This window comes from Conger conger, chromosome 9 (assembly GCF_963514075.1).
Source record: "Conger conger chromosome 9, fConCon1.1, whole genome shotgun sequence".
NCBI lineage: Eukaryota > Metazoa > Chordata > Actinopteri > Anguilliformes > Congridae > Conger > Conger conger.
In genome coordinates, this window is record NC_083768.1 from 1,170,531 (window position 1) to 1,196,005 (window position 25,475).

At 40.2% G+C, this 25,475-nt stretch overlaps 1 protein-coding gene across 1 annotated transcript; it reads left to right on the top strand.

Annotated features, from left to right (window-relative positions):
* The first annotated feature begins 1,601 nt into the window (after window positions 1–1,601).
* Window positions 1,602–11,715, top strand: LOC133136369 (CMP-N-acetylneuraminate-beta-galactosamide-alpha-2,3-sialyltransferase 2-like). The gene is made up of 7 exons (XM_061253822.1): window positions 1,602–1,650; window positions 4,652–4,785; window positions 5,720–5,910; window positions 8,185–8,364; window positions 8,743–8,788; window positions 8,951–9,070; window positions 10,319–11,715. Exons 1-7 carry the CDS (start codon window positions 1,602–1,604, stop codon window positions 10,487–10,489), a joined length of 891 nt encoding a protein of 296 aa, XP_061109806.1. The 3' UTR covers window positions 10,490–11,715.
* Window positions 11,716–25,475: the final 13,760 nt, after the last annotated feature.

A 25,475-nucleotide genomic window follows, 5' to 3' on the forward strand; every position in this document is an offset into this window, starting at 1 on the left:
TGCTCTTCGTTGTACGTCGCTCTGGATAAGAGCGTCTGCTAAATGCCTTGTAATGTAATGTAATGTAATGTAATGTGATGGGTTATATCTCTCAAGGCTCGGAATGTATTTCTTTGCCTCTGATTTGCTACAATTTTAGATTTGAAATCACACAATTAACATGTGATTAAAGTGCAAATTTTCAGATTTTATTAAAGGGTATTTTGTATATACTTTGGGTTCCCATGTAGAAATTATAGCGGTGTTTATACGTAGCCCTTCCATCTCAGGGCACCATTGGCTGTATCTGAAATGACTCACTATTCACTTATTACTAATCCCTACTTTGTGAATATCAATTTAATACGCTACACAGGTTTATCTAAAAAAAATTAGAATATCGTGGAAAAGTTACTTTTTTCTGTTATTTAATTGAAACTTTCACATATTCTAGATTCATTACACATAAAGTGAAATATTTCAATTATTTATTATTTTGAATCTCGATGATTATCTATGTGGTTCAGGTCAATCAAGCACAGTAATACCATGGTCAGCAAACCAGTTACTAGTAGATTTGGCACTGTGGGCAGATGCCAAGTCCTGCTGGAAAAGGAAATCAGCATCTCCATAAACGACCTTCTATGGCTTACCCTCCTTGTGGAGGGTGTCAATGAGTGTCCACTGGGCAACTGTCACGTCAGCAGTTTTCCCCATGATTGCCCGACCATGTATTGAGAGCATAAATGAACATACTTTTCAGAAGATCGACATTTCTGTATTATAAATCTTTTTTTTGACTGGTCTCATGTAATATTGTAATATTTTCAGATACTGGAGCTGTAAGACGTAATCGTCAAGATTAAAATAAAAAAAGGCTTGAAATATTTCACTTTATGTGTAATGAATCTAGAATATAAGAAAGTTTAACTTTTTGAAACAAATGACAGAAAAAAAGAAACTTTTCCACGATATACAAATTTTTTGAGATGCACCTTGTATAGTTTACTAAATAAAGAGTGAATTTGGACAGCAGACGTCGTATTTTGCAATATATCCGCGTAATCGCGTATAAGGCTATGCACTGCAGGATCTTGCCGCAAATCCATTAACAAACATAGGTCTATGCAGCCTGTTCTTAAAAACCCTCATTTCCATCTTACAATGCCCAGTGAAGATGCAGCTCCCTTAACCCAGATATGGCGTTCAATTTGTCATTTTTCTTCTAAATATCTACAACACACCCTACACCTTTTTATACAAAAAACACTGGTTTAGAAGAATGCTATTACCGCTTTTAGTCGATAGACTGAATGTAGCCTACTCGTTCATCACAAATTACGTGTATTTCTTGGTTTACTATTCACTACATTAGGGTGAATTCACTTTCAGAATTTGGGGCGCATTAAGTATTTTGAGTTTTTCGCCTTGACTAGCTAATCATTGTCATTCAGCATTTTCACCTCAAATACCGTGTATATAAATTGCTCGTGGTCACATGACATTTATTCTGTGACTCACTCATTGAAGTGGGCGTGGCGATGGTCACCCAGGAAGTTGGCAGGAGACAGGGTACAGGGACACAGTGTAGCATTTGGGCCTTATTTGTTAAGATGATACAAATGTCATGCATGATACTGATTATCAAGTATAAGATATTACTGCAACAAAATAAAGTAAAACATTTTGAATATAATTTTTTCCTTCTTTAAATCTTTTTATTTTCAGGCTGTCCCAAATTATCTTCACGTGTATGGTAATTAAGTTCATGAATGAAAAATAATATAACATGGCTGAAATTTGAGTGTGTGTAAATAAATGTCACTCTAACATCATTAATATCATTAAAAACTTACAAACTAAATTATCCAACTGTATATATAATTTTTATACATGGTTTGTGATATGGTTTGTGGCTACGCCACCTAGCAATACGCCTTCTTTGGCATGTCATGTTTCATTTACATTATTTTAATATCTTTTCAATCAGGGTCGATTTGCCAGAAGCACCATTACTGGTGGGTGTAATTCACTATTTTCTCTGATTAGCTGATGTTTTCAATAAAAGCGCAACAACAAGCAAAACGCACCAACACTCAGTACACCAGTGGTTTCTTTCTTTTTCAGGTCATTCCAAGTTGTTGTACAAGCTATCCTCAATGCTTGTGCAATGGATTTCCCCTCTTTTCTAAGCTTCAAAATGGCTTGCTTTTCTCCCAAAGACAGCTCTCTGGTCTTGATGTTGGTTTATCATTTCTAACACAAATGGGTGGTCTGATATAAAAGGTGATGTTCTTAGTTGTTTAACAAATCTAGACAAAAATACCAGGAAATAAAGGCTGAAATTCAGATCTGTCATCTCATCTACATCTTTTGACCTCAAACTCAATTGTCTTCAGTGTATAGCAAAAACAAAGAAATTGCTATTCAAATATTTTTGGAGGGGACTGTAGAACTCTCATAAAATGAGGAACCTCTAACCTGCCTGGTGTGGGAGATTGAACCTAAAGAGTGCAATCACGTGCAATATCAACTCATTATCATGTGCAATATCTCCCTATAGTCACTGCAATACCAACCTATAATCATGTGCAATATCTTTTTTTTATTTTTTATTAAAATTTTTCCAGATTTTTCCCTTTTTCTCCCAATTTGGTAGCCAATTGTACCTCGTCTGATTCAATTGGAGGTAGTCGTATTAGATGTACCGCCCGTACCCCATCCCTGGGCGGCCCGAATGAGAGCGACACGCCTTCAAGCCGTCTCGTCTCGTGCCCGTTGCCGTGATTCCGAGGCGCCCGAGGTGCTTATTGTGCGGCGATCTAATAACCCTGCCAAGTCCCTCCCTCTGGAGCAGCGAGCCAATTATTGCTGCCCCACGTGAGCCGGTCAAACTTGGCTTTTGGCAGGACCGAGAATCGAACCCCGGTGTGCAACTGCAGCAAACTGCAACCGCAAGTCTGCTGCGTCTTAGCCTGTTACGCCACCGCGGCTCATGTGCAGTATCTACCTATAATCACGTGTAATATCAACTTATAATCAATATGTAGCTATAATCATGTGTAATATCTACCTATAATCACGTGTAATATCTACCTATAATCATGTGCAATATGTAACTATAATCATGTGTAATATCAACTTATAATCAATATGTAGCTATAATCATGTGCAGTATCTACCTATAATCACGTGTAATATCAACTTATAATCAATATCTACCTATAATCACGTGTAATATCTACCTATAATCATGTGCAATATGTAACTATAATCATGAGCAATATCTACCTATAATCACGTGTAATATCAACTTATAATCAATATCTACCTATAATCACGTGTAATATCAACTTATAATCAATATGTAGCTATAATCATGTGCAATATCTACCTATAATCACGTGTAATATCTAACTATAACCATGTGCAATATGTAACTATAATCATGTGCAATATCTACCTATTATTTTATCTCCTTGTAGGTAGTTTATCAGAAGTAGTATGGGCATTGTATGGACCCAAGGCATCTTTTATGACAAAGTAATATTTGGGTACACCAAATAATATAAGATACAAAGTATCTACATTTGGTTTTGTAATATGCATAAACTGTACGCGATATGATCACAGTATTATACAGTACATTAATTTTTTTATTTGTGTGTGCCTGGTTGCACCAGACTACATGTATTGATATAAATTTATACAGAACAAATTAATATTGATAGTACATTAACCAAACTTATCGAGAATTACTACTGTTATACTCACCTTCAATGCACTATGTCCCCTCAAAATAAACCTTGCTGTCTATGTGTCTATTGTGCTAAGCCTCTCATTTACATGCAGAACAGTGAATACTTACAATAGCTTACATGTACATGTTCATTTGACAGATTTTTAAGCAGAAACATTAGATTTTCCTTAAGTGTAGCAGTCTCAGGTTGGATTTTAGTTTTTTGAATAATCTGGTAATATTTAAGTTGTTTATGTGTTCCAATGGATTCTACGGAGAGCAATCCCCTCTGCTGGGAAATGCTCCAGGCCCATTACTGATATGTACCATAGATATGTTGAGTGTAATCAGTCCTCCTGTGTTTTCTTTCTAGGTGGGTGATTTCCAGCAGAGAGCAGCTTCACCATCTCTTTACCACCTCATTCAGTCAAAAAGAAGAAAGCAGGACCCCTCCCTCTAACAGGAAGCACAAGCTTGCACTTCAAACCGTCACATTTTCCCTCCTATTCAGACGTCAGTTACTTACTAATCTACGACTGTCAGTACCTCTCGTACTTGCAGTTTACCATGCAGAAAACCCCCAAAGTGTAAACTGCATGCATCTAGCTTTTGAGTGCATCTGAGAACTGTTCTGAAAGGATAACATTCCCTGCCTGAATAGGTCATGCACTTTGTTTCTGATACAATCCTTTCAAACCCTCGTCTGAAGTCAAACCCTCCATTGAGGAAGCTCTCCCTCCTTTTTGCAACTTTCCAGTCTGTAAACACATATCATTTACAAAATGGTGGACCTCAAGAATCCGAGAAGGAAGCTTTTGATTGTGCTGTTCTGCTTCTGTGCTACTACCATAGTTTTATTTAGCTCCAGCAATACGTCATCATACTTATCACAACTTGTCTCTCGGTGGTCCGACAAACCCGTTTCCAGGGCACTGTGTGCCTGCCGCCAGTGCATCTCTGTTGAGGATGAAGACCCCTGGTTCAGGAAGCGCTTTAACACGTCCATATCGCCGCTCTTGTCACAGAAGAACGCCATGCTGTCTGACGACACCTTTAAATGGTGGCAGGTAAGCACGCACACAAAAAAGTACCTATGATGCTGGAAATCATCCAAAAGCTGACCTGCTGGCTCATTCTGCACGCTAAAGCCATAGCACTGCCTGGCTCATTCTGCACGCTAAAGCCATAGCACTGCCTTGCTCATTCTGCATGCTAAAGCCATAGCACTGCCTGGCTCATTCTGCATGCTAAAGCCATAGCGCTGCCTGGCTCATTCTGCATGCTAAAGCCATAGCGCTGCTGCCTCATTCTGCATGCTAAAGCCATAGCGCTGCCTGGCTCATTCTGCATGCTAAAGCCGTAGCGCTGCCTGGCTCATTCTGCATGCTAAAGCCATAGCACTGCCTGGCTCTTTCTGCATGCTAAAGCCATAGCGCTGCCTGGCTCATTTGGCACGCTAAAGCCAAAACTCTGCCTGCCTCATTTACCATGCTAAAGCAATAGCACTGCCTGCCTCATTCTGCATGCTAAAGCCATAGCACTGCCTGCCTCATTCTGCAGGCTAAAGCCAAAGCTCTGCCTGGCTCATTTGGCACGCTAAAGCCATAGCGCTGCCTGGCTCATTCTGCATGCTAAAGCCATAGCTCTGCCTGGCTCATTCTGCATGCTAAAACCATAGCTCTGCCTGGCTCTTTCTGCTGCATTGCTCTTTTTGGCATGCTGTTGCTTCAATGCTGCTGTTGCTTATATTACATGCTGTTACTGCATTTGCATTGTAATCGTTTCTTCAGAAGTCTTCTGACTGAACTGTGTATGTGTGGGTGTGTGTGTTTTGGTTTTGGTCTCTTGACGAATGTAATCGGAGTAAAACCATGTAAATACAGCATAACCTGCCATCTACCTAAGAAAGGCTTTATTCTGCTCCCATAGCTACCGTTGCTCTTGCTGAGTGCCTCTCGAGCAGCTGAGAGTCACTCTTGTGTATCTTTATTGTGTCCCCAGAGGCTACAGACTAAGAAAAATGCCAACTACAGTGCTGTGGTGCAGAAACTATTCCAGGTCGTCCCTGGGGAGGGACATTACAACGACTCAGGGCCCAATCGCTGCAGGACTTGCGCTGTAGTCGGGAATTCTGGGAACCTCAAGGGATCTGATTACGGAGCCCTCATTGACTCCAATGACTTCGTCATAAGGTGACAGATTCAGCCTGACCTGACCTAAAAACAGGTCAGGCTGAGGTATTGTGGGAAGTGGAGTCCCACAAGGATCGGTGCTGGGACCACTGTTCTTCCTCATTCATATAAATGACCTTGACAGGGACATTTAAAGTACGTCAGTTAAATTTGCAGATGATACAAAACTAGAAGGTTTAGCTAACAGTTTGAAATCTTTTTTAGTCCAGGAAGATTTAAACAGAATCCAAAAGTGGATATGTAGTGGAGGCAGAAATACTGGGGGTTTTCAAGACCAGGCTTGATACGGCGCTAGATACCATTTAGCTGTTAGGCAAACTAAGCAGTAGGTACACTTTAGTGGTAGGATAAGGTCAGCATTGCTGGTCTGAATGGCCTGTTCTCAAGTTTGAGATCAGTGCCCTAATGGATTGAAACCTCCTATTCCTGGGAAATGTAAACACAACATGCATTTTGCCCTGTGGAGCTACCAGCCACAGTTGGTACTGGGATACTCCAGATTTGAACCACATTTGAACTGTTTTAAACAAATTAAGTGGTTTAATTGATCAGTTGAATGCTAAGTAATAACAAAAGCCAGCACACCCTGCGGCTCTTCAGGAGTGAAGGCCCCAGCATTGTTTTTTGGATAGTTCAAAAAACAGAACAGCACTGTAATCATATTATTGACGCCTTTTCACTTTGCCCTCCACCTATTTTTGTCCAATATAATTAATTAATATCTGAAACTATTGACTATTAACACTTAAATTCAAAGGTTAGAAAGAAGAGGCCTGTAACATTTTAATTTGGGTCGTAACAAATTTAAGTCAGAGCGTGCACATACAGTGTACACAAAAGATACATGAAATACAAAATTTTCATTACTATTATTAATGTTTTATAGTTCAGCACTGAATACCTCAATTTCTAAGTCAAGGACCAACCCAGACCTACTTTATATTTGTGGACAAACTTGGTTTTAACTTGGTGTACAACATTTTGTAACAATATCGACAGGCATTCAAATTCCACAACTGCACCCAGGTGTCATCAAGTGTCCCCTAATCTCTCCAAATATATGTACATATCTTTTTCTCCAGACACTTGAATGATCAGAAAAGCTTATTTTTCTTTTAAAACTGGTTTTTTATTAAAAATGTAAAGAAAATATTGTATGTGAGTATGTTTTTTTAAAGCATGCCCGAAGTGTCCAAAACGCCCCCCAAAAAGGATGACTCACCCTAATGCTTTCAAACGAACCTGCATCACATTTTAAATGGACATCACATTTATTTCAAAATTAGGTTAGCCAGAGCCATGCTAGCCCTGTTCGCCAGTACAATACAGGTTAATCTATAGCAAGTCCAAATCCTTTAATTATTCATGTCTGTATATTCATTGCAGCTATGCAAACTCAGCAATATTCCTAAACTGTCCATAACCTGAATATGACACATTATACCTTGTTGGAAAGGGTAGGAGGCCCTGTACAAGAAGCTTACTATGTTTTACATTAGTTTGGTACTGAAATGACCTTGCAATGCATGTCTGCAACAATAAGAAATAGCGCTGGGTTAATATATAATTTCCTAGAAAATGGCTGAACGGATTATGAAATAAACTTCAAAATGAGTCAGAAAACAGCCATAGCGTCATCACCAGGTGGGATATTTGGTTCCATACATGTCTGTATCGAACAATTAGCAAAACAAACTTGTATTTCTACTAAACCGGAAATATGTTGACCAGAAATGTAATAAAAGTTGCCTTTTATTGTCTGACTCCGTGGGGAGGTGAGGGTTGTAAACCATGATCATGGTGAGAGGGAGGCTGGAGTTTTATTGCCCTGCTTTGCAAATAAGAGGCTGATAAACATCTAAACTGCTGTTCTCGGCTTTAATCGTCTTTAACAATCTGGCACTGCAATTTTGTGCTTTTATTATGTCACAGTTTTTTGTTTCTAGAAATAAAATTAACCCTGATTAACTATTAAAAGCTGAGGCAGCTTGTCCTACCATGTGTTCTTCCACCCTGAACTCCTGAATTACAAAGCTTGCATTTATTAAGTCAATAGAAATGTTAATTGAATACCAGTTAGTGTATTTTCTGTGCCAATAGTGTTGAAACATATTTCTCACATCACGTTACAGAAACCATAATGATGTTTCTTGGTTGTATGGTAAACTTGGGCCACAAAAATGCAGCTATCATGATTGCATTGTCTAAAATCAATGTCAAGACTAGTTTGCATAGCAGCCAGTTCTCTAAAAGCGATACATATTGTCTCTGCAGAATGAACAAAGCTCCCATTTTGGGCTATGAAAAGGATGTAGGGAACAGAACCACCCATCGTGTCATGTACCCAGAAAGTGCCACAAACCTGCAAAAGGACACAAGTCTGCTGCTGATACCATTCAAGACTTTGGATCTGGAGTGGATCTCTAGTGCTCTGACCACAGGCACTGTGAAACGGTAGGTGGCCATGGGCTACATTGGGAATGCATTTGTGTTTGAACATTGATCTAAGAAGCTGAATGCAGCTTTGAGAAACAAGAGCCCTCGTCAGAAGCTGCTGTGGTGCTCACTCACTTTGTTTTCGGATGAAAAAGAAGCAACAGTTTTCATCATTACGCTTTGCATTTAATGTTAGGGTGAGGGGCAAAATGAGCTAGACAGACAGTTATGCACAAAGAAAGGGAAAAAGGGCTCCTTTATCAGCTCTTGGTTCAGTGCTGCCATGGATGCTCCAAGTGTCCTGCCCTGGGGTACTAGTGGACTCTGTGATCTTGTGGATCGTCATTGGACTAAGTGCCACCCAGCAGGCTATTGACATCTCTCTGTTTTCAACAGCACCCGTATGCGTGTGATGGCCAAGATTAATGCAGACAAGAATAAGGTGAAAGAGTCTTGTGTCGTACTTTGTTCACACAAGATTCTTTTGTGTGTGTGTGTGTGTGTGTGTGTGTGTGTGTACGTACAAGTGTGTGAATATACAAATACAACATGTAGTATGTCTCATGTGCTCATTCTGTGACTTTTATGATTTCATTCAACACAGGTGTTAATATACAACCCCACGTTCTTAAAGTACGTCTATGATGTGTGGCTTGAACGCCATGGGAAATATCCCTCCACCGGCTTCTTAACCTTGATGTTCGCCATCCACGTATGTGATGAGGTAAGCACATATTACACATTTTAACAAACTATATCATTAACAAACTGGCTTTATCCAATTTACCCAAGAAAAAAAGCAAAAGCAAAGTGCAGTGTCAGATGCAGTGTACGTTTGAGCTGGCGTATACTGCTATCAAGTGTTGGTGAAATGCCCTGATACCTTTTTTTACTTTAAGCCTGATGATCCACTGGTAGAATTTTTGCAACATCAAATTTCATTGACCATTCCTGAATCACTTATAAGTCTTCTTAATGTCTTGTTAGGACCACAGATGTAGTGTTTCCATGGTGCTTCTGATTTAATACTGTCCTTTGGGATTTAATCCCAAACTTAACTGTGACAAATCAGAAGTAATCCTTACTGGACCGAAAAACAATGACCTCGCTAATCCCCAGCCTTGGTCTGGATATAGACGGCCTCGTAGTGAATGCCTCTATAACCTCAGCCTCATAGTGAATGCCTCTATAACCTCAGCCTCACAGTGAATGCCTCTATAACCTCAGCCTCATAGTGAATGCCTCTATAACCTCAGCCTCATAGTGAATGCCTACATAACCTCAGCCTCGTAGTGAATGCCTCTATAACCTCAGCCTCGTACTGAATGCCTACATAACCTCAGCCTCGTAGTGAATGCCTCTATAACCTCAGCCTCATAGTGAATGCCTCTATAACCTCAGCCTCATAGTGAATGCCTCTATAACCTCAGCCTCATAGTGAATGCCTCTATAACCTCAGCCTCATAGGGAATGCCTCTATAACCTCAGCCTCATAGTGAATGCCTCTATAACCTCAGCCTCATAGTGAATGCCTCTATAACCTCAGCCTCATAGGGAATGCCTCTATAACCTCAGCCTCATAGTGAATGCCTCTATAACCTCAGCCTCATACTGAATGCCTCTATAACCTCAGCCTCCTACTGAATGCCTCCACAGCTGCCTGTAACCTCAGCCTCATAGTGAATGCCTACATAACCTCAGCCTCGTAGTGAATGCCTCTATAACCTCAGCCTCGTACTGAATGCCTGCATAACCTCAGCCTCATAGTGAATGCCTCTATAACCTCAGCCTTGTACTGAATGCCTACATAACCTCAGCCTCGTAGTGAATGTCTCTATAACCTCAGCCTCATAGTGAATGCCTCTATAACCTCAGCCTCATAGTGAATGCCTCCACAGCTGTTTGTAACCTGGGCCTCACAAAATCTACTCAGTTCAACATCAACTGCCCATCTGCTTCCTCTTGGTCTCAGGTGAATGTTTTTGGATTTGGAGCATCCAAGGACAGAACCTGGCAGCATTACTGGGAGACAATGAAATTTCTCCAGTCAAAGCCAACCGGAGGGCATGCTGGAGACTATGAGTCCATCACCATGAAGCTGCTGGCCTGTAAAAATAAAATGAAGTTGTTTGAAGGGAGATGAGGGTAACCATTGGCTGTGAAATGAACAGGACTGCCGAACGGCCTTAAAGGCTGAAGTTAGAGCATGGTAAATGGTTGGCATTTATATAGCGCCTTTTTCCAAAGCGCTGTACAATTGATGCTTCTCATCCACCCATTCATACACACACACACACCAACGGCGATTGGCTGCCATGCAAGGCACCGACCAGCTCGTCAAGAGCATTTGGGAGTTAAGTGTCTTGCTCAGGGACACTTCGACACAGCCTGGGTGGGGGATCGAACTGGCAACCCTCCGGCTGCCAGCCGACTGCTCTTACTGCCTGAGCCAATGAGACGACTGCTCTTACTGCCTGAGCCAATGAGACGACTGCTCTTACTGCCTGAGCCAATGAGACGACTGCTCTTACTGCCTGAGCCATGTCGCCCCCTTAGCAGCACTGGCTTCCGCAATATGACATACACAAGTTAAACTAGATATGACATGTACACAAGTTAAACTAGATATGATGTACACAAGTTAAACTAGATATGACGTACACAAGTTAAACTAGATATGACATGTACACAAGTTAAACTAGATATGACATACACAAGTTAAACTAGATATGACATGTACACAAGTTAAACTAGATATGATGTACACAAGTTAAACTAGATATGACATACACAAGTTAAACTAGATATGACATGTACACAAGTTAAACTAGATATGATGTACACAAGTAAAACTAGATATGACATGTACACGAGTAAAACTAGATATGACATACACAAGTTAAACTAGATATGACATAAACAAGTAAAACTAGATATGACATGTACACAAGTTAAACTAGATATGACGTACACAAGTAAAACTAGATATGACATTTACATGAGTAAAACTAGATACATTTTTTTGGAATACTTTAACGCGTTACTTTGTTTGACTAAATTGGGGAAAAAGTAAATTTTGACTTCAGCTCATCTTTAATATGCTTTGTTTTGAGGGAATAATTTAATCAAGTAAATTAAATCATGAAGTTCTATCAATAACTTGGGACATTTTTAGTTTTAAACGGATATATAACTTTGCCTGTATGACTGGTGTACACATGGTGAATATCTGTGAGGGCTATGTCTCTGTATGTGAAGTGCCTTATCAATGAAATTCCTAATGTGTAAGGTTTGGGTTTTGGGGATGGGGGTTTTGTGCCTTTTCAACTTAATCTTGCATTTATGAATTAAATTATTATTTTTTCCATCCATCCATCCATTATCTTAACCCGCTTATCCTGAACAGGGTCGCAGGGGGGCTGGAGCCTATCCCAGCATACATTGGGCAAAAGGCAGGAATACACCCTGGACAGGTTGCCAGTCCATCGCAGGGCGCACACACACCATTCACTCACACATTCATACCCATGGGAAATTTCGACTCTCCAATCAGCCTAACCTGCATGTCTTTGGACTGTGGGAGGAAACCGGAGTACCCGGAGGAAACCCACGCAAACAAGGGGAGAACATGCAAACTCCACACAGAGAGGCCCCGATTATTATTTTTTATTTAATAAAAAATTTATTTTATTTGAAGATTGTTTAAAATAAGAACAGCTGCTCAGAGGGTATTCTGCTCTGAGGGTTTAGACTCAGCCTAATCACACACAGATATTCTGAGGGTTTAGACTCAGCCTAATCTCATACAGGTATTCTGCTCTGAGGGTTTAGACTCAGCCTAATCACACACAGATATTCTGAGGGTTTAGACTCAGCCTAATCTCACACAGGTATTCTGCTCTGAGGGTTTAGACTCAGCCTAATTACACAGGTATTCTGAGGGTTTAGTCTCAGCCTAATCACACACAGATATTCTGAGGGTTTAGACTCAGCCTAATCTCACACAGGTATTCTGCTCTGAGGGTTTAGACTCAGCCTAATCTCACACAGGTATTCTGCTCTGAGGGTTTAGACTCAGCCTAATTACACAGGTATTCTGAGGGTTTAGTCTCAGCCTAATCACACAGGTTTTCTGCTCTGAGGGTTTAGACTCAGCCTAATACCACAGATATTCTGCTCTGAGGGTTTAGACTCTGCCTAATCTCATGCACCTGAGGATCAGAAGGTTCTATGGTTCCTGGTCTACAAAGTTTCTGAATTAGCTGATTTGCCATCTCCAGATAGGGAGAAATCTACAGTGACTAAATTATGTAGTTATGTCTGATATTCTTTCATAAGTGACAATCAAACCCTTTGCTTTTCATGTGCTTAAGAAGGGATGTCTGGACATTCTGGCAACATGAAGGAAACAAGCTCAGTTAAATTAACCACATAGATTATGTTTGCTGGACCTGCTGAGATACATTGGTGCTCTGTCTCTACCTGCAGGTTAAAGGAAACAATATGGAGGGTCATATTGATTCTTCCCCTTTTCTCCCCCCTGTTCAGTTTCCACTGAATATAGAAAAACCATATTATTTTTCATTTATTAATATTTATCCATATGTCTTTGGCTATATACTGAGGATAAAATTGGTCCCAACTTGGTATCTATTAATTTTCTTGGACTAGGTGAATACATCATTCTCTACCAGACAAATCTACTGTATGCTCACTCTCTTCAATAGGATACACAGGAAGCCAGCATTTTTGGTTGAAATGCAGGAAAAGTAATGTACGATTCTGCAGGATTGATATGCTAACCCAGGACATGATTCAAGAAGAGGTATGCACCTGCTGCCATGGTGACACATGCATGAGAGTGTCACTGGCTTTGCGAGACAAGAGTGAAGTCATTTTAATGACATCGCCCTTGAAACCTTAAACCTTCATTTCATCTACCAGCCCCCCTCATTTGCCTATCTGACAAAGCTATGCCATTCTCTGTCTGTATGTATTTGCATGTTGCCCAGATTCTGTATGGTATTATACTTTTTACACCTGTGAAGCAACCTGCATATCTACCATTTTGATTGTAATTCAAATATCCATTTATTTTATCAGGCGTCTGTCAAATGCCGGTAGCTCAGGTGTAAGGCGCTCAGGTGTAAGTAATGCCATTGCAGCCTCGGTTTTTTCGGGCGCTGGCGCGTTACCTCAAAAAGGTATTAAAGAATCCGATAATCTTTTACCCGATCTACAGTCGATACTATTTACCCATACACGACCACCGCTACTATGGCACTACTTTAAATAGAGCACGCTTTGGTGCCTCTCCACAGTTATCATCGACCATTATGAACGGGATTTACTGTGGTTTCTTTCCTTTGGGTTAATAAAGATGGAAATATAGGTTTGACTACGGAATGACTCCAAAGGATATCAGTTTCTCAAGCACGGGGAGCCTAAGATCGGAAGTAAGTGGTCTATATCAATTAATATCACAGACGCCGATGCAGTGACTATTCGTATCCTGTATGGACATGTGCATATTCGAACAATGTAACGGCATTTGCTATTAGCTTGATTAGCATTATCCTGAAGTAAAAACTGACGTAATCAGTTAATTAAGGCGGCCACTTACTTGAAACTGAAAAAAAGAAAAGAAAAAAAGAAATTAAAGAACATAAATGTTTGTGATTAAAAAATGAATGAAATAATAATAAAAAGAAAAGGAGATCTTGTTGAACGTCTATGTTTTAGGATGAGACTCGAATATAGTTCACCAGAATATAGACCAAACTCCTGTGGTTGATTGTTCTTCCCTTCAAATTAATGTTTGTGTGTTGAATGCTGCACAAGGGCAATTTCACAAAGAATGTAATCTGAAGTGTGAACATGCAGAAACATTGATAATGCGCTATACAACACTGAGAATATTGTTCCGTCCGGGTTGGCGAACGAACTATTTACTGTAAATTGGCTAAGTGCTGTAGCACATAATTGTATATGTGAGTGTCTCGTTAATTTTGGGAATTATGTTACCGTAAACTAAAACGTGTTCATGTGTTGAACAATTACGCTTCCTGAGCAATAAAGTCTGAATTCTGAATTCGGAAGAGAGACTAGACAGTTTTAGTTTGTGGGGCCTTGCAAACATATTGCAAGATTCTGAGAAAATAATATCTGTAAATAAAAACACTTTTTTATTGAACTCAACAAAGATATATATAATATCACAGGATCTAAGTATATTACAGGTTGATTGATGTAATAGAATGGATGGCTAGAAAATTGCCATTACACGCAGTCTCAATGGCTTTAGAACTGGAGCTAGGCTTTACACCACATTATGTAAAGCAAGTGTGATTTAATAAGGCCTGAAATACTACAAAATGTGGTTTCTGATTAGCATATTCGCTGGAATGGATATGAGATTTTGCTCAAATTAAGAGAAGGTTGAAAACAAACATTTTATGGTTTATGTTTACCTTCTCATTTTTTGAAAACACAGTAGCACAAATAAAAAAAAACAATCGATTGTACCATCTGTAAGTTTCTTTGTATCATTCCAGAAAACATGGCAATATATACCTTCCCAAAATACAGATATTGTTTCGTCAGCATCATTACAAAATGAATCAACTTCACATTCTGCAAGATTAATAACATCGGCGCAGCAGCACCTTCAAAAAAAACCAAAGACGTCAGCGTGAAAGTGACGTCATGGCGTGCATGCGTGATGACAAGCAATTTAGCTGGCTTGTTCATAGAAAGCTTTTAAGAGGTTTAAAAACTTTTTTTTATAGTTGCATACCGTAGTTGCATTTCTGCAAGAATAATGGGTTTGTTTTCATTCTGGCAACTCGTTCTTGTGTGTGAGTGGCGTTTGAAAACTTCACCAAGAGCTGTTAACAAATCTGTGTTTTTGTCCCTGTGGGCATAATATTATGAAGGAGAGCAGTTGTGATGACCTAGCAAGGGGTATTCTTTTTGAGTGTGTGTGGGAGAGATAGATAGAGTCCAATAGATAGAGAGAGAGCAAGAGAGAGTGACAGAGAAAGTATGATATTCATATTCTGCAAGAAAATTTGAGTTAACATTTGGGAGTACAAGTACAACTGCAAGAAAATAATTGTTCTCAAGGATGGAGATGAGGGTTGGGGTTTCTAGACTGAAAGATTAATCCACATTTGATCCACAGACCCTAACCCCACAATTTTTTAATGCTTCATGCCGTACTGTCAACAGCCAGTATTCTCTACCGTGACATATTTGACATATTTGACATATTTAACTGCACAAATATAACAACTTATTTAAAATGGTGACCATTGGTTTTGTTGTTTTTATGCAGTCCCCTCCAAAATGATTGGAACAGCAAGCCCAATTATACACTGAAGACAATTGGGTTTGAGGTCAGAAGCTGTACATGAGATTCGTATCCGAATTTCAGTTTTTATTTCCAAGTATTTTTACAGTGGGGTGCAAAAATGTGGGCACTCCTGGTTTAAATGTCTGTTACAATCCCTCATTTGCCTATCTGACAAAGCTATGCCACTGCAAAGCTAAGCAACCTGCATATCTGCCATTTTGATTGTCATTAAAATATACCTTTATTTTATGCATTTTGAAACATGATGTACTGAATAATTTCCCCATCCATTAATAGTTGGCAAGCTGTACGAAGGCGTATTAGGGCCATTGTCGGTAAAAAAAAAAAAATACGGAGTGGGGGGAGGGGGGAAATATTGTGAGATTAAACTCAGAATTCTCTTAAACTCAGAATTCAACTCAGAATTTAAACTCAGAATTCTCTGAGTTTAAAGTCGCAAATTTGCCACTTTATAATCTCGCAAATTTACGAGGAAAAAAAAAATTGTGCTTTTTAACCACATCCCTTCACTTTGCAACTTGGATCACACCGCCACCGCTTCCACTTGCAATGGATGACCTCATCAAGTTATACTTTGCAATCGGATTTAGCAATAAGGAAATACTCTTGATTTTAGCCCAGAATCACCATATTATCATAAGCATCCGGACTTTGAAGAGACATTGCCGTAAACTGGGTCATAAGGATATCGCTGGTTACATCGACGGGCAATTCAAATGGGATTTGTGGTACAGCAGGACACAATACGACAGATCATCAAATTAATTGATCCTCAAGGTGTGGATCTTAGAAGAGCGCAGCGTCTTAGGCGCAGGCAGTACAACACTAAAGGGCCTAATGCTCTTTGGCACATGGACTCCTATGACAAATTGAAGCCATATGCTATAGGGATTAACGGATGCATAGATGGTTTCAGTCGTTTTGTTGTTTGGATGGAAGCTTACACAACAAACAACGACCCCAAGGTTATAGCTGACTATTATATGAAATGCGTTACGCGCTTGGGTGGGTGTCCAGAGAGGATTCGTGCGGACAATGGCACTGAAAATGGACATGTCGCTAACATGCAGGTGTTTCTGAGGAGAAACCACACCGACACCTTCGCCAAAGAGAATAGTTTTATTTATGGACGCAGTACGGGCAATCAACGTATTGAATCCTGGTGGGGAATACTGCGCAAACAAAGCGTTCAGTTCTGGATGAACATGTTCAAAGCTCACCAAGACAATGGCCACTTCTCTGGAGACTTTTTGGATAAAAGCCTAATCCAGTTCTGTTTCCTCAACCTCGTTCAGGTAAGACATCATTACATTAATGACACTATTAATATGAATATTCATTTTGCACAAAAATAGAAAGTAAAAGAAACACTGAACGTTTGTTTTCCTTCTCTCTCTCTTTCTCTCTCAGCATACACGTGTGTTAATATAGGCCTATGTAAATAATACATTTAAAGTTCGTGACACCTGCATCGGGTTTGAATGAATCCAAAGTTAAAGAGAATTTGTTTGAAGTACATCAAACTTATGTAATTAGAATCTATTATGTAAACACCCCCTATAGCCCCATGTCTTTTCATAATCACAAGCAATCACAAAACAATTATTGTCATCGGGTGAGTTGTATTGCCTCTGCAAAACCCGAGAGTAAAAGAGAGAGAAGAGGTCACAATTATGAACGCACTTACAGTCTATGGAACGCGCTCATTTATGGAGAAAGAACATCATGATTGATAATATGACACACAGCGCTCCTGATATAGCTGATACAATTAACGATTGGAGCTTTCCAGCTGCGTATTACGCACACAGTCAATTCCATGCAGGTAGTCAGTGAATTTCACGTGCAGGCTGTACACACAAAAAACAAAGTACAGCATAATCAGACTGTAGCTCAAAACAGCACGCGCACACACTGTACACTGTATGCAGTCTCCACATCATCAGCGCATCAGAGAACGATCCAGATGAAAACTGTACAAATGACCTATTATTAATAATAGGATCAGATAATGTCACACAGAACACTTAATTTTATTCAGTGAAAATGAAATGTGTTAAGTTAAAATATTTAGTATTAGTCTAACCAGTCCTAGCCCATAGTAAGTCAAGCGCAATGTTAAAGTAACCTATGGCCTGATCTATAAGTGAGTGACAATAATGCAATACCTAGGCTACACACCACCTCAAGTGTAATTGTCCTGTAATGTATATTCTTGCAGAAAGAAGTGGATGAAGTGGTGCGAACATGGAACACCCACAAGATCAGACCCAGGCCAGGTCAAGATGTGCATGGAGGTCGTCCAGTCATCATGTACACAGTCCCACAGGTGTACGGTGCTGAGGACAAGCTCGAAACAGTGGACCTTGAGGAGGTGGTTGTGTGCAAGGACGAGTGCACACCCAAGAGTCAGCTCCCTTGTGATGAGACTGTTTTCGAGCTCTGTGTACTACTAATGCAGGAGAATGGATGGGATGCTCCTACAGATGCATTTGATGCTGCAGAACTGTACACCTCACTTAGAACAGTGATACTGCAAAATATTTAAAGATGGATATGGTCAGGGTTTGTTTGGGTGTGTCCTGTTGTTTTGTCAGTTGTCCCTCTCCTCTGTCACTCTCCCAGGTCCCTGATTCATGCCAGCTGTCGTACCTTGCCAATCAGCCCACAACCAATCAGAGGGTGTTCCACCATCCTCAAGAGCCCTGCTGTTCAACCACACCGCAGTTATTTTCACCTTTCTGTTTTTGCAAGAGAGCATGCTGAAATTGTTTGCTCTTCAGACCTGCTTTTTGTTTGCTCTTTGTATAGTTTTTGTTATGGGTAAAGTTAGCAGGAGAAAAGGGGTATAGGTAAGAGCTTCCCATGGGCATACATACTTACACGTAGGGGTTTTCTTTGTCAACACACACTAGGTAAATTGGGGACATGCCATCACTGTAGTTTTTGGCTAGTTTAGCTAGTAGCCGGTCATTACGGCTATGGTCTAGATTTTGGTAGATTAAGTAAGGGAATGTTTATAATTGTTTATTTTCTTTGGCACTGTTCTCTCCCTTTTCTCCTTAGTCTGGTAACTTTGTAGCCAAATAAACACCCATCATTTTATTTTGTGGTCATTGTCATTTGTTCACACCGTTTCACTAGTGTCAACACATTGGTATACTGTAATATGTTGCGCTTCCCACCTGTCTGTCCCCTAGACTATACAGCCAAGGGTTCCTAATAATGGACTTTAGTCTGTTGCATTCCTATTATTACATTGTGTTACTGGTGACATAAAGCAGTGGTTCTCAAACTCTCTTTACTAGTGTACCGCCGCTACAACATTCGTTAGTAGTAGTCCTCCCCCCCCCGCCCTGCTGAGAGAGGGGGGGTTAGTCTGCAGTGTAAAGAGGCTGTTGCTGTGGTCAAGGAGCCAGGAGGAGACCAGTCGTGACTCTTCTCGGATGTATCATTGGGAAAGAGCAATACTTTTTAGCAAGACCAGTACTTTCAATTAAAATCTTTTTTTAAATATAAAATTAAAACTACTTACAACCACCTCCGCTAATGGATGAAATTAATAAAATAATCAACACCAAAAAAATTATCTCCAAATTATACAAACTAATATCAACCACAGACCTAACAATATCCCTCCCCATCCAAGCCTGGGAAAAAGACTTATCACTCTGCTACGATTCAGACTTCTGGACTCAAATCTGAAGGAACACCTTCACGATGACCACCAACACATTTACATTAATGGCATTTGGCAGACGCTCTTATCCAGAGCGACGTACAACAAAGTGCATACCCATAACTAGGGATAAGTGCGCTGAAAGACCCTAGAGGGAAGTACAATTTCAATTGCTACCTGTACAACAAAGATAAGGACCAGGGCCTATTTGAATTTTTTTTTTTTAAACAAACAAATAAACACACAAACAACAAAGCAAAAGTGACCAAACTTCCTAGAGGTGATGGGGAGATCAGCACTTTGGAGAGAGATCCCTCTACCTGCAGTCCAGGACGCCGGACAGTGCACGTGAGTGAGCAGAGTGGAAAAGTAATGACTCAGCTGCAGCCTGTTTCCTAATGAGCAGGGAATGGTATTTAAGGCGCGGTCGAGGCTGCAAACAGGTTCAGTCGGTGCCATTCCTGAGCGTGTGAGAGTGTGAAAGGCAGAAAGAGGAAGGACCGTCTACGCCCTGCTGTACTGACCCTGAAGGAGACCCCACCTTTACAAACAGCAACCCCAAAGACCTGGAAACGGACACCGGACACATGAGCCTAATAAAATCCCATCCTACTTACCCCATATCTTTGTGTTTCCCCCCAGCCCTGACGCAGCTGAAGAGGGAAGGAGGGAGGAGGCCCTGGAGCATACTCCAGTCTGGGAAGAACCTGAGTTTATTTTGCCTGAACGGCCCCTTTTATTTCTCCAGTTTTCCCCTACCCTTGCCCTGAGGGGGGGCGCTATCACCAATAACCCGAAAATAAAAACACAGAAAAAATAAAAATAATCATTTTTTCTGATATCTGCTATCTCCTGTGTCTGGTTTCCAGCTGCGCCCACCCACTGCACCTCAGGATCCCCCCCGAGGCACCACAATGTGTGTACACAATGTCCATCCTCCTGTCTGTCTGCGTGTTCATATGTGTACACAATGTCCATCCTCCTGTCTGTCTGTGTGTCCATATGTGTACACAATGTTCATCCTCCTGTCTGTCTGCGTGTTCATATGTGTACACAATGTTCATCCTCCTGTCTGTCTGCGTGTTCATATGTGTACACAATGTTCATCCTCCTGTCTGTCTGCGTGTTCATATGTGTACACAATGTCCATCCTCCTGTCTGTCTGTGTGTCCATATGTGTACACAATGTCCATCCTCCTGTCTGTCTGTGTGTCCATATGTGTACACAATGTTCATCCTCCTGTCTGTCTGTGTGTCCATATGTGTACACAATGTCCATCATCCTGTCTGTCTGTGTGTTCATATGTGTACACAATGTTCATCCTCCTGTCTGTCTGTGTGTTCATATGTGTACACAATGTCCATCCTCCTGTCTGTCTGTGTGTCCATATGTGTACACAATGTTCATCCTCCTGTCTGTCTGTGTGTCCATATGTGTACACAATGTTCATCCTCCTGTCTGTCTGCGTGTTCATATGTGTACACAATGTTCATCCTCCTGTCTGTCTGTGTGTCCATATGTGTACACAATGTTCATCCTCCTGTCTGTCTGCGTGTTCATATGTGTACACAATGTTCATCCTCCTGTCTGTCTGTGTGTCCATATGTGTACACAATGTCCATCCTCCTGTCTGTCTGTGTGTCCATATGTGTACACAATGTTCATCCTCCTGTCTGTCTGCGTGTTCATATGTGTACACAATGTTCATCCTCCTGTCTGTCTGCGTGTTCATATGTGTACACAATGTTCATCCTCCTGTCTGTCTGTGTGTCCATATGTGTACACAATGTTCATCCTCCTGTCTGTCTGTGTGTCCATATGTGTACACAATGTTCATCCTCCTGTCTGTCTGTGTGTCCATATGTGTACACAATGTTCATCCTCCTGTCTGTCTGTGTGTCCATATGTGTACACAATGTTCATCCTCCTGTCTGTCTGCGTGTTCATATGTGTACACAATGTTCATCCTCCTGTCTGTCTGTGTGTTCATATGTGTACACAATGTTCATCCTCCTGTCTATCTGCGTGTTCATATGTGTACACAATGTCCATCCTCCTGTCTGTCTGCGTGTTCATATGTGTACACAATGTCCATCCTCCTGTCTGTCTGCGTGTTCATATGTGTACACAATGTTCATCCTCCTGTCTGTCTGCGTGTTCATATGTGTACACAATGTTCATCCTCCTGTCTGTCTGTCCATATGTGTACACAATGTTCATCCTCCTGTCTGTCTGCCCGTTGGTCTGTGTGTCCATATGTGTACACAATGTTCATCCTCCTGTCTGTCTGTGTGTCCATATGTGTACACAATGTTCATCCTCCTGTCTGTCTGTCCGTTGGTCTGTGTGTTCATATGTGTACACAAGTCACTCTTTCCACGCTTTATTATTCTATTTTTCTTTTATTGTTATTGTTAAAAAACACGGTACAACAGGTTTTAAATGACATAACTCAAGCTTGGATAAGAAACAGCATTGCACAGCCTTGTTCTTAGACTTATCCAAGGCCTTTGATATGGTGCATCATGCTATATTGAAAGATAGACGGATCAATATAGCTGGCATGAAAATGATCTTTTTGACAGGAGTCAATGTGTCCAAATGGATAATTATACATTAAATGTTATGGTCATACGTAATGGGGTGCCCCAGGGTTAGATTCTCGGCCCTATCCTGTTTACTATTCATGTAAATGAACTGGGTCAAAAAGTGACAAATACCATCTTCATTTTTTATGCAGATGACACAGTATTATATACTTTTACAGCTTGGAAGACTGCTTTTAATAGCATTCAGGACCACTTGCGCAATTTGAAACTGGTTTTGAATGCAGATAAGACTGAGTTAACCCGACAAAGTAAATTAATAGAGCAGGTAAATATTTACAAGTACATAGGATTTCATTTGGACTGTCAACTTTCTTTCACAAGTCATGTAGAAAAACTGAAAATCAATTTCTTTTATAGAACCAAATGTTTTTCATTTCATCCCAGAAAACAACTTGTTATGGCAACATTTTTGTCAGTGATTGATTATGGAGATGTTAATTACACGTGTGCAGGTAAATCCTGCTTAAGCATATTGGGCAGTGTTATACAGCATGTCATGCAGCATTAAGGTTCATGACTGACTCTACTTAACACACACATCGCTGTACCCTGTATCAGAAAGCTGGACTACCCTCACTCTCAGCCCGTAGGCAATACCATTGGTTAATTTCGATTTATAAAGCTGTCCTTGGTCAGCTCCCACTGTATTTAAGTTATTTGCTAGAATGGACAAACACAAATTCATGTGCATTGAGATCACATGACTTCATTTTGTTGTTCCAAATGTTTGTACTGTCTGTACATGAGAAAGCTTTCAGCGATGCTGTTCCCTCAGCATGGAAGATGCTACAAGAGAAAATGAAGCTTAATACACTGATACTTTTAAAAAACATTTAACTGCTTATCAGCGATTCAATGGACACTGTATGCACTAAATATTTACCTAAATGTTTTTTTTGTGTTAGCCTAAATTATTTGTATATTGTCTATGTTCTTCTGTGTCTTGCTGTGCGTAATGCACAATCTGTGTTATTTGTTGTATTTTAAGCCATTTTGGCCAGGACTCCCTTGTAAAAGAGATGTAAATCTCAACGGGACCTAGTAAAATAAAGGTCAAATAAAAATAAATAAATATAATGTTTGGTTCTCACAGAATGGCCAGACTGGTTCTAGCTGACGGGAAGGTGACAGCAACTCAAATCACGCTGTGGGTATCAGTTACAGTTACATTACTATAGTGACATAGAACATCCCGGAACACACAACATGTTGAATTGCGGATGAGCTACAACAGCAGAAGACCAATAAGTCCAAAAATATCTCCAATAAAGTGATCACTGAGTGTGTATCCTTACTATAGGCTATCTGCAGACTCCTGCTGAGATAATCAATTAATCAAGCAATTACCGCTACGTGGTTCGAAATAAATATAGAATATTATTCGACATAAGATAACTATAGGATACTATAATAGAACAATGTGCACATGTCCATATAGGACACGAATAGTCAATGCATCAGTGCCAAGATACTAAATGATATGAATATCTTGACACTTAATATATTGTCTTTAATTTACATTAAAACCACTCCAAACATAACGTTTATTTCAAAGACAAACAGAACAGGAGCGCGTAAACAAAGACAAAGAGCATCATGACGGTTTTCCGCAAAACATCAACAAATTATACATGAAAGCTAACAGCATAACGCACAGATACTGAAATTCGTAATTTGAGTTTAATAGCGAGGTCTGATAAAGCAATCACAATTATAACGATGCAATATTTGTAGACTAATTTTCAAACATTAGCGAGTTGATTTTGGCAACATAGAATGAACTGTTTCTGTTGAAAATACAAAAATGCTTTATTAATAGGACGTTACTTCCCCTCTCTCCTGTCACTTGTCCCTGGCTAGTATCCAAGACTTGAAGCCTATGCTATTGTGATGAATGGAGTTTATCTGCCACGCCCACGTAATTTACCTGCTATCCCCAAGTAGCCTAATTCAGCGCACCTGACTGGACTAATTGCGGGGTGCCAGATAAGTGTTCCACGTTACCTGCGATTGCTCTCTTCTGTTCTCATTTTGTATTATAATGTTTTAGCTTGACAACTGCACTTAGCAAGATCTTTATTTTATCATTTTATTAGTCAGGGTACAGCTTAGCCCTTTGGCCAGGGTTAACGGCCAGCCCCACCCCTAGCTGTTCAACGAGGCCCATAGTTGAGGCAAAAGGGTAGGAGTAATTGTGTGTGTGTGTGTGTGTGTGTATCAAGTGGCATCTCTTATAATAAAGCATTTTTTTGTATATTCACTTAACTGATTGCCTGGACCTGTACTGTTGTTTGAATCTCTCTATTGTTATAAAAGAAGCGCCGCGTTACACTGTCATTTAGTCACGAGATGTGTCAAGACAATTACATATGTTAGCCAACTTAAACAAGTAAACACAACTCGCGCAAAAAAGTTTCTCGACGGTAGCTCCACCAAACTGCTCCGATGGCGCCGATATTTTGTATGAAGCTCGTTATATGCGCATGCACAAGTAACCACGTCATTGCAGCTCCCATCGTTTTAGAGAAAACACCCATGTTACTTTCGGCCTCCGTTACTTTATCATTCTGGAGCCCATTGTATATTTAAGGCTCATCATTGTCCGTTTTAACCAATTCACTCCGAAAATTCCCCAATTGTTTAAAAATAGGCCAAGGACAATTCCGATTAAATTGATGTTCACGAGGGTTTTTTGTTTTTCACATTGATGTCTCTGTAGGTTTTTGTCATTGAAGTTTGTTCGCTGGACCCTTGCTGTGAAAAGAATAACAATTTTAGCCTGTCGTGCGAAGTTCTAATAGAAGGTTAGATCCCCCTTGTGTTTGAGCAAAACGTTTCGAGATGAAAGCAGGCATTCCTATAGCGTTGCCAGATCTAGGCTACGATAACTAATTATCATATGTACCATGTCTTCCGATGTTCAATCGATGGACGATCAATAATGGCAAAAACTGCCAAAATGTTGGCCTATCGATAACGTCTTTTCACAAATAATGATGTACAAAGTTGCACCCTGGCTGCGGATTCGTGATCAGTTTCACGTTTTATTGTACACTAAAGTTAGAACTGGCCGGGAAATCTGATAGATTCTAGATGCAATTGAGGTCAACGTCTCCCTGGAGCTAACAAGGCGCATTAAAAGTCGTATTCACACTCAAACGGTTAGCTAGGGCATATCATGTGACCAGATTGGTAGAAAATGTCACCATGGAAAATTCCATTGAATGCGAATAAACCCGGATCCCGGATGTGCGACTCTCACACTATTACTTGCCAGGTTGTCCTTGTACGAATGTGTCCTTAATTGATCTCCCTGGTTAAATAAAGCCCATAATAATCATACAAATTGCGGCTGTCACTGTGCGAATGTCACAAAATGTGCAGGCGCAACATATCCGACCTCCTTAAAAGAAAGAACAATGTGTAAAAGATGTATCCTGGTTAAATTGTTATTTTTGTTATTTT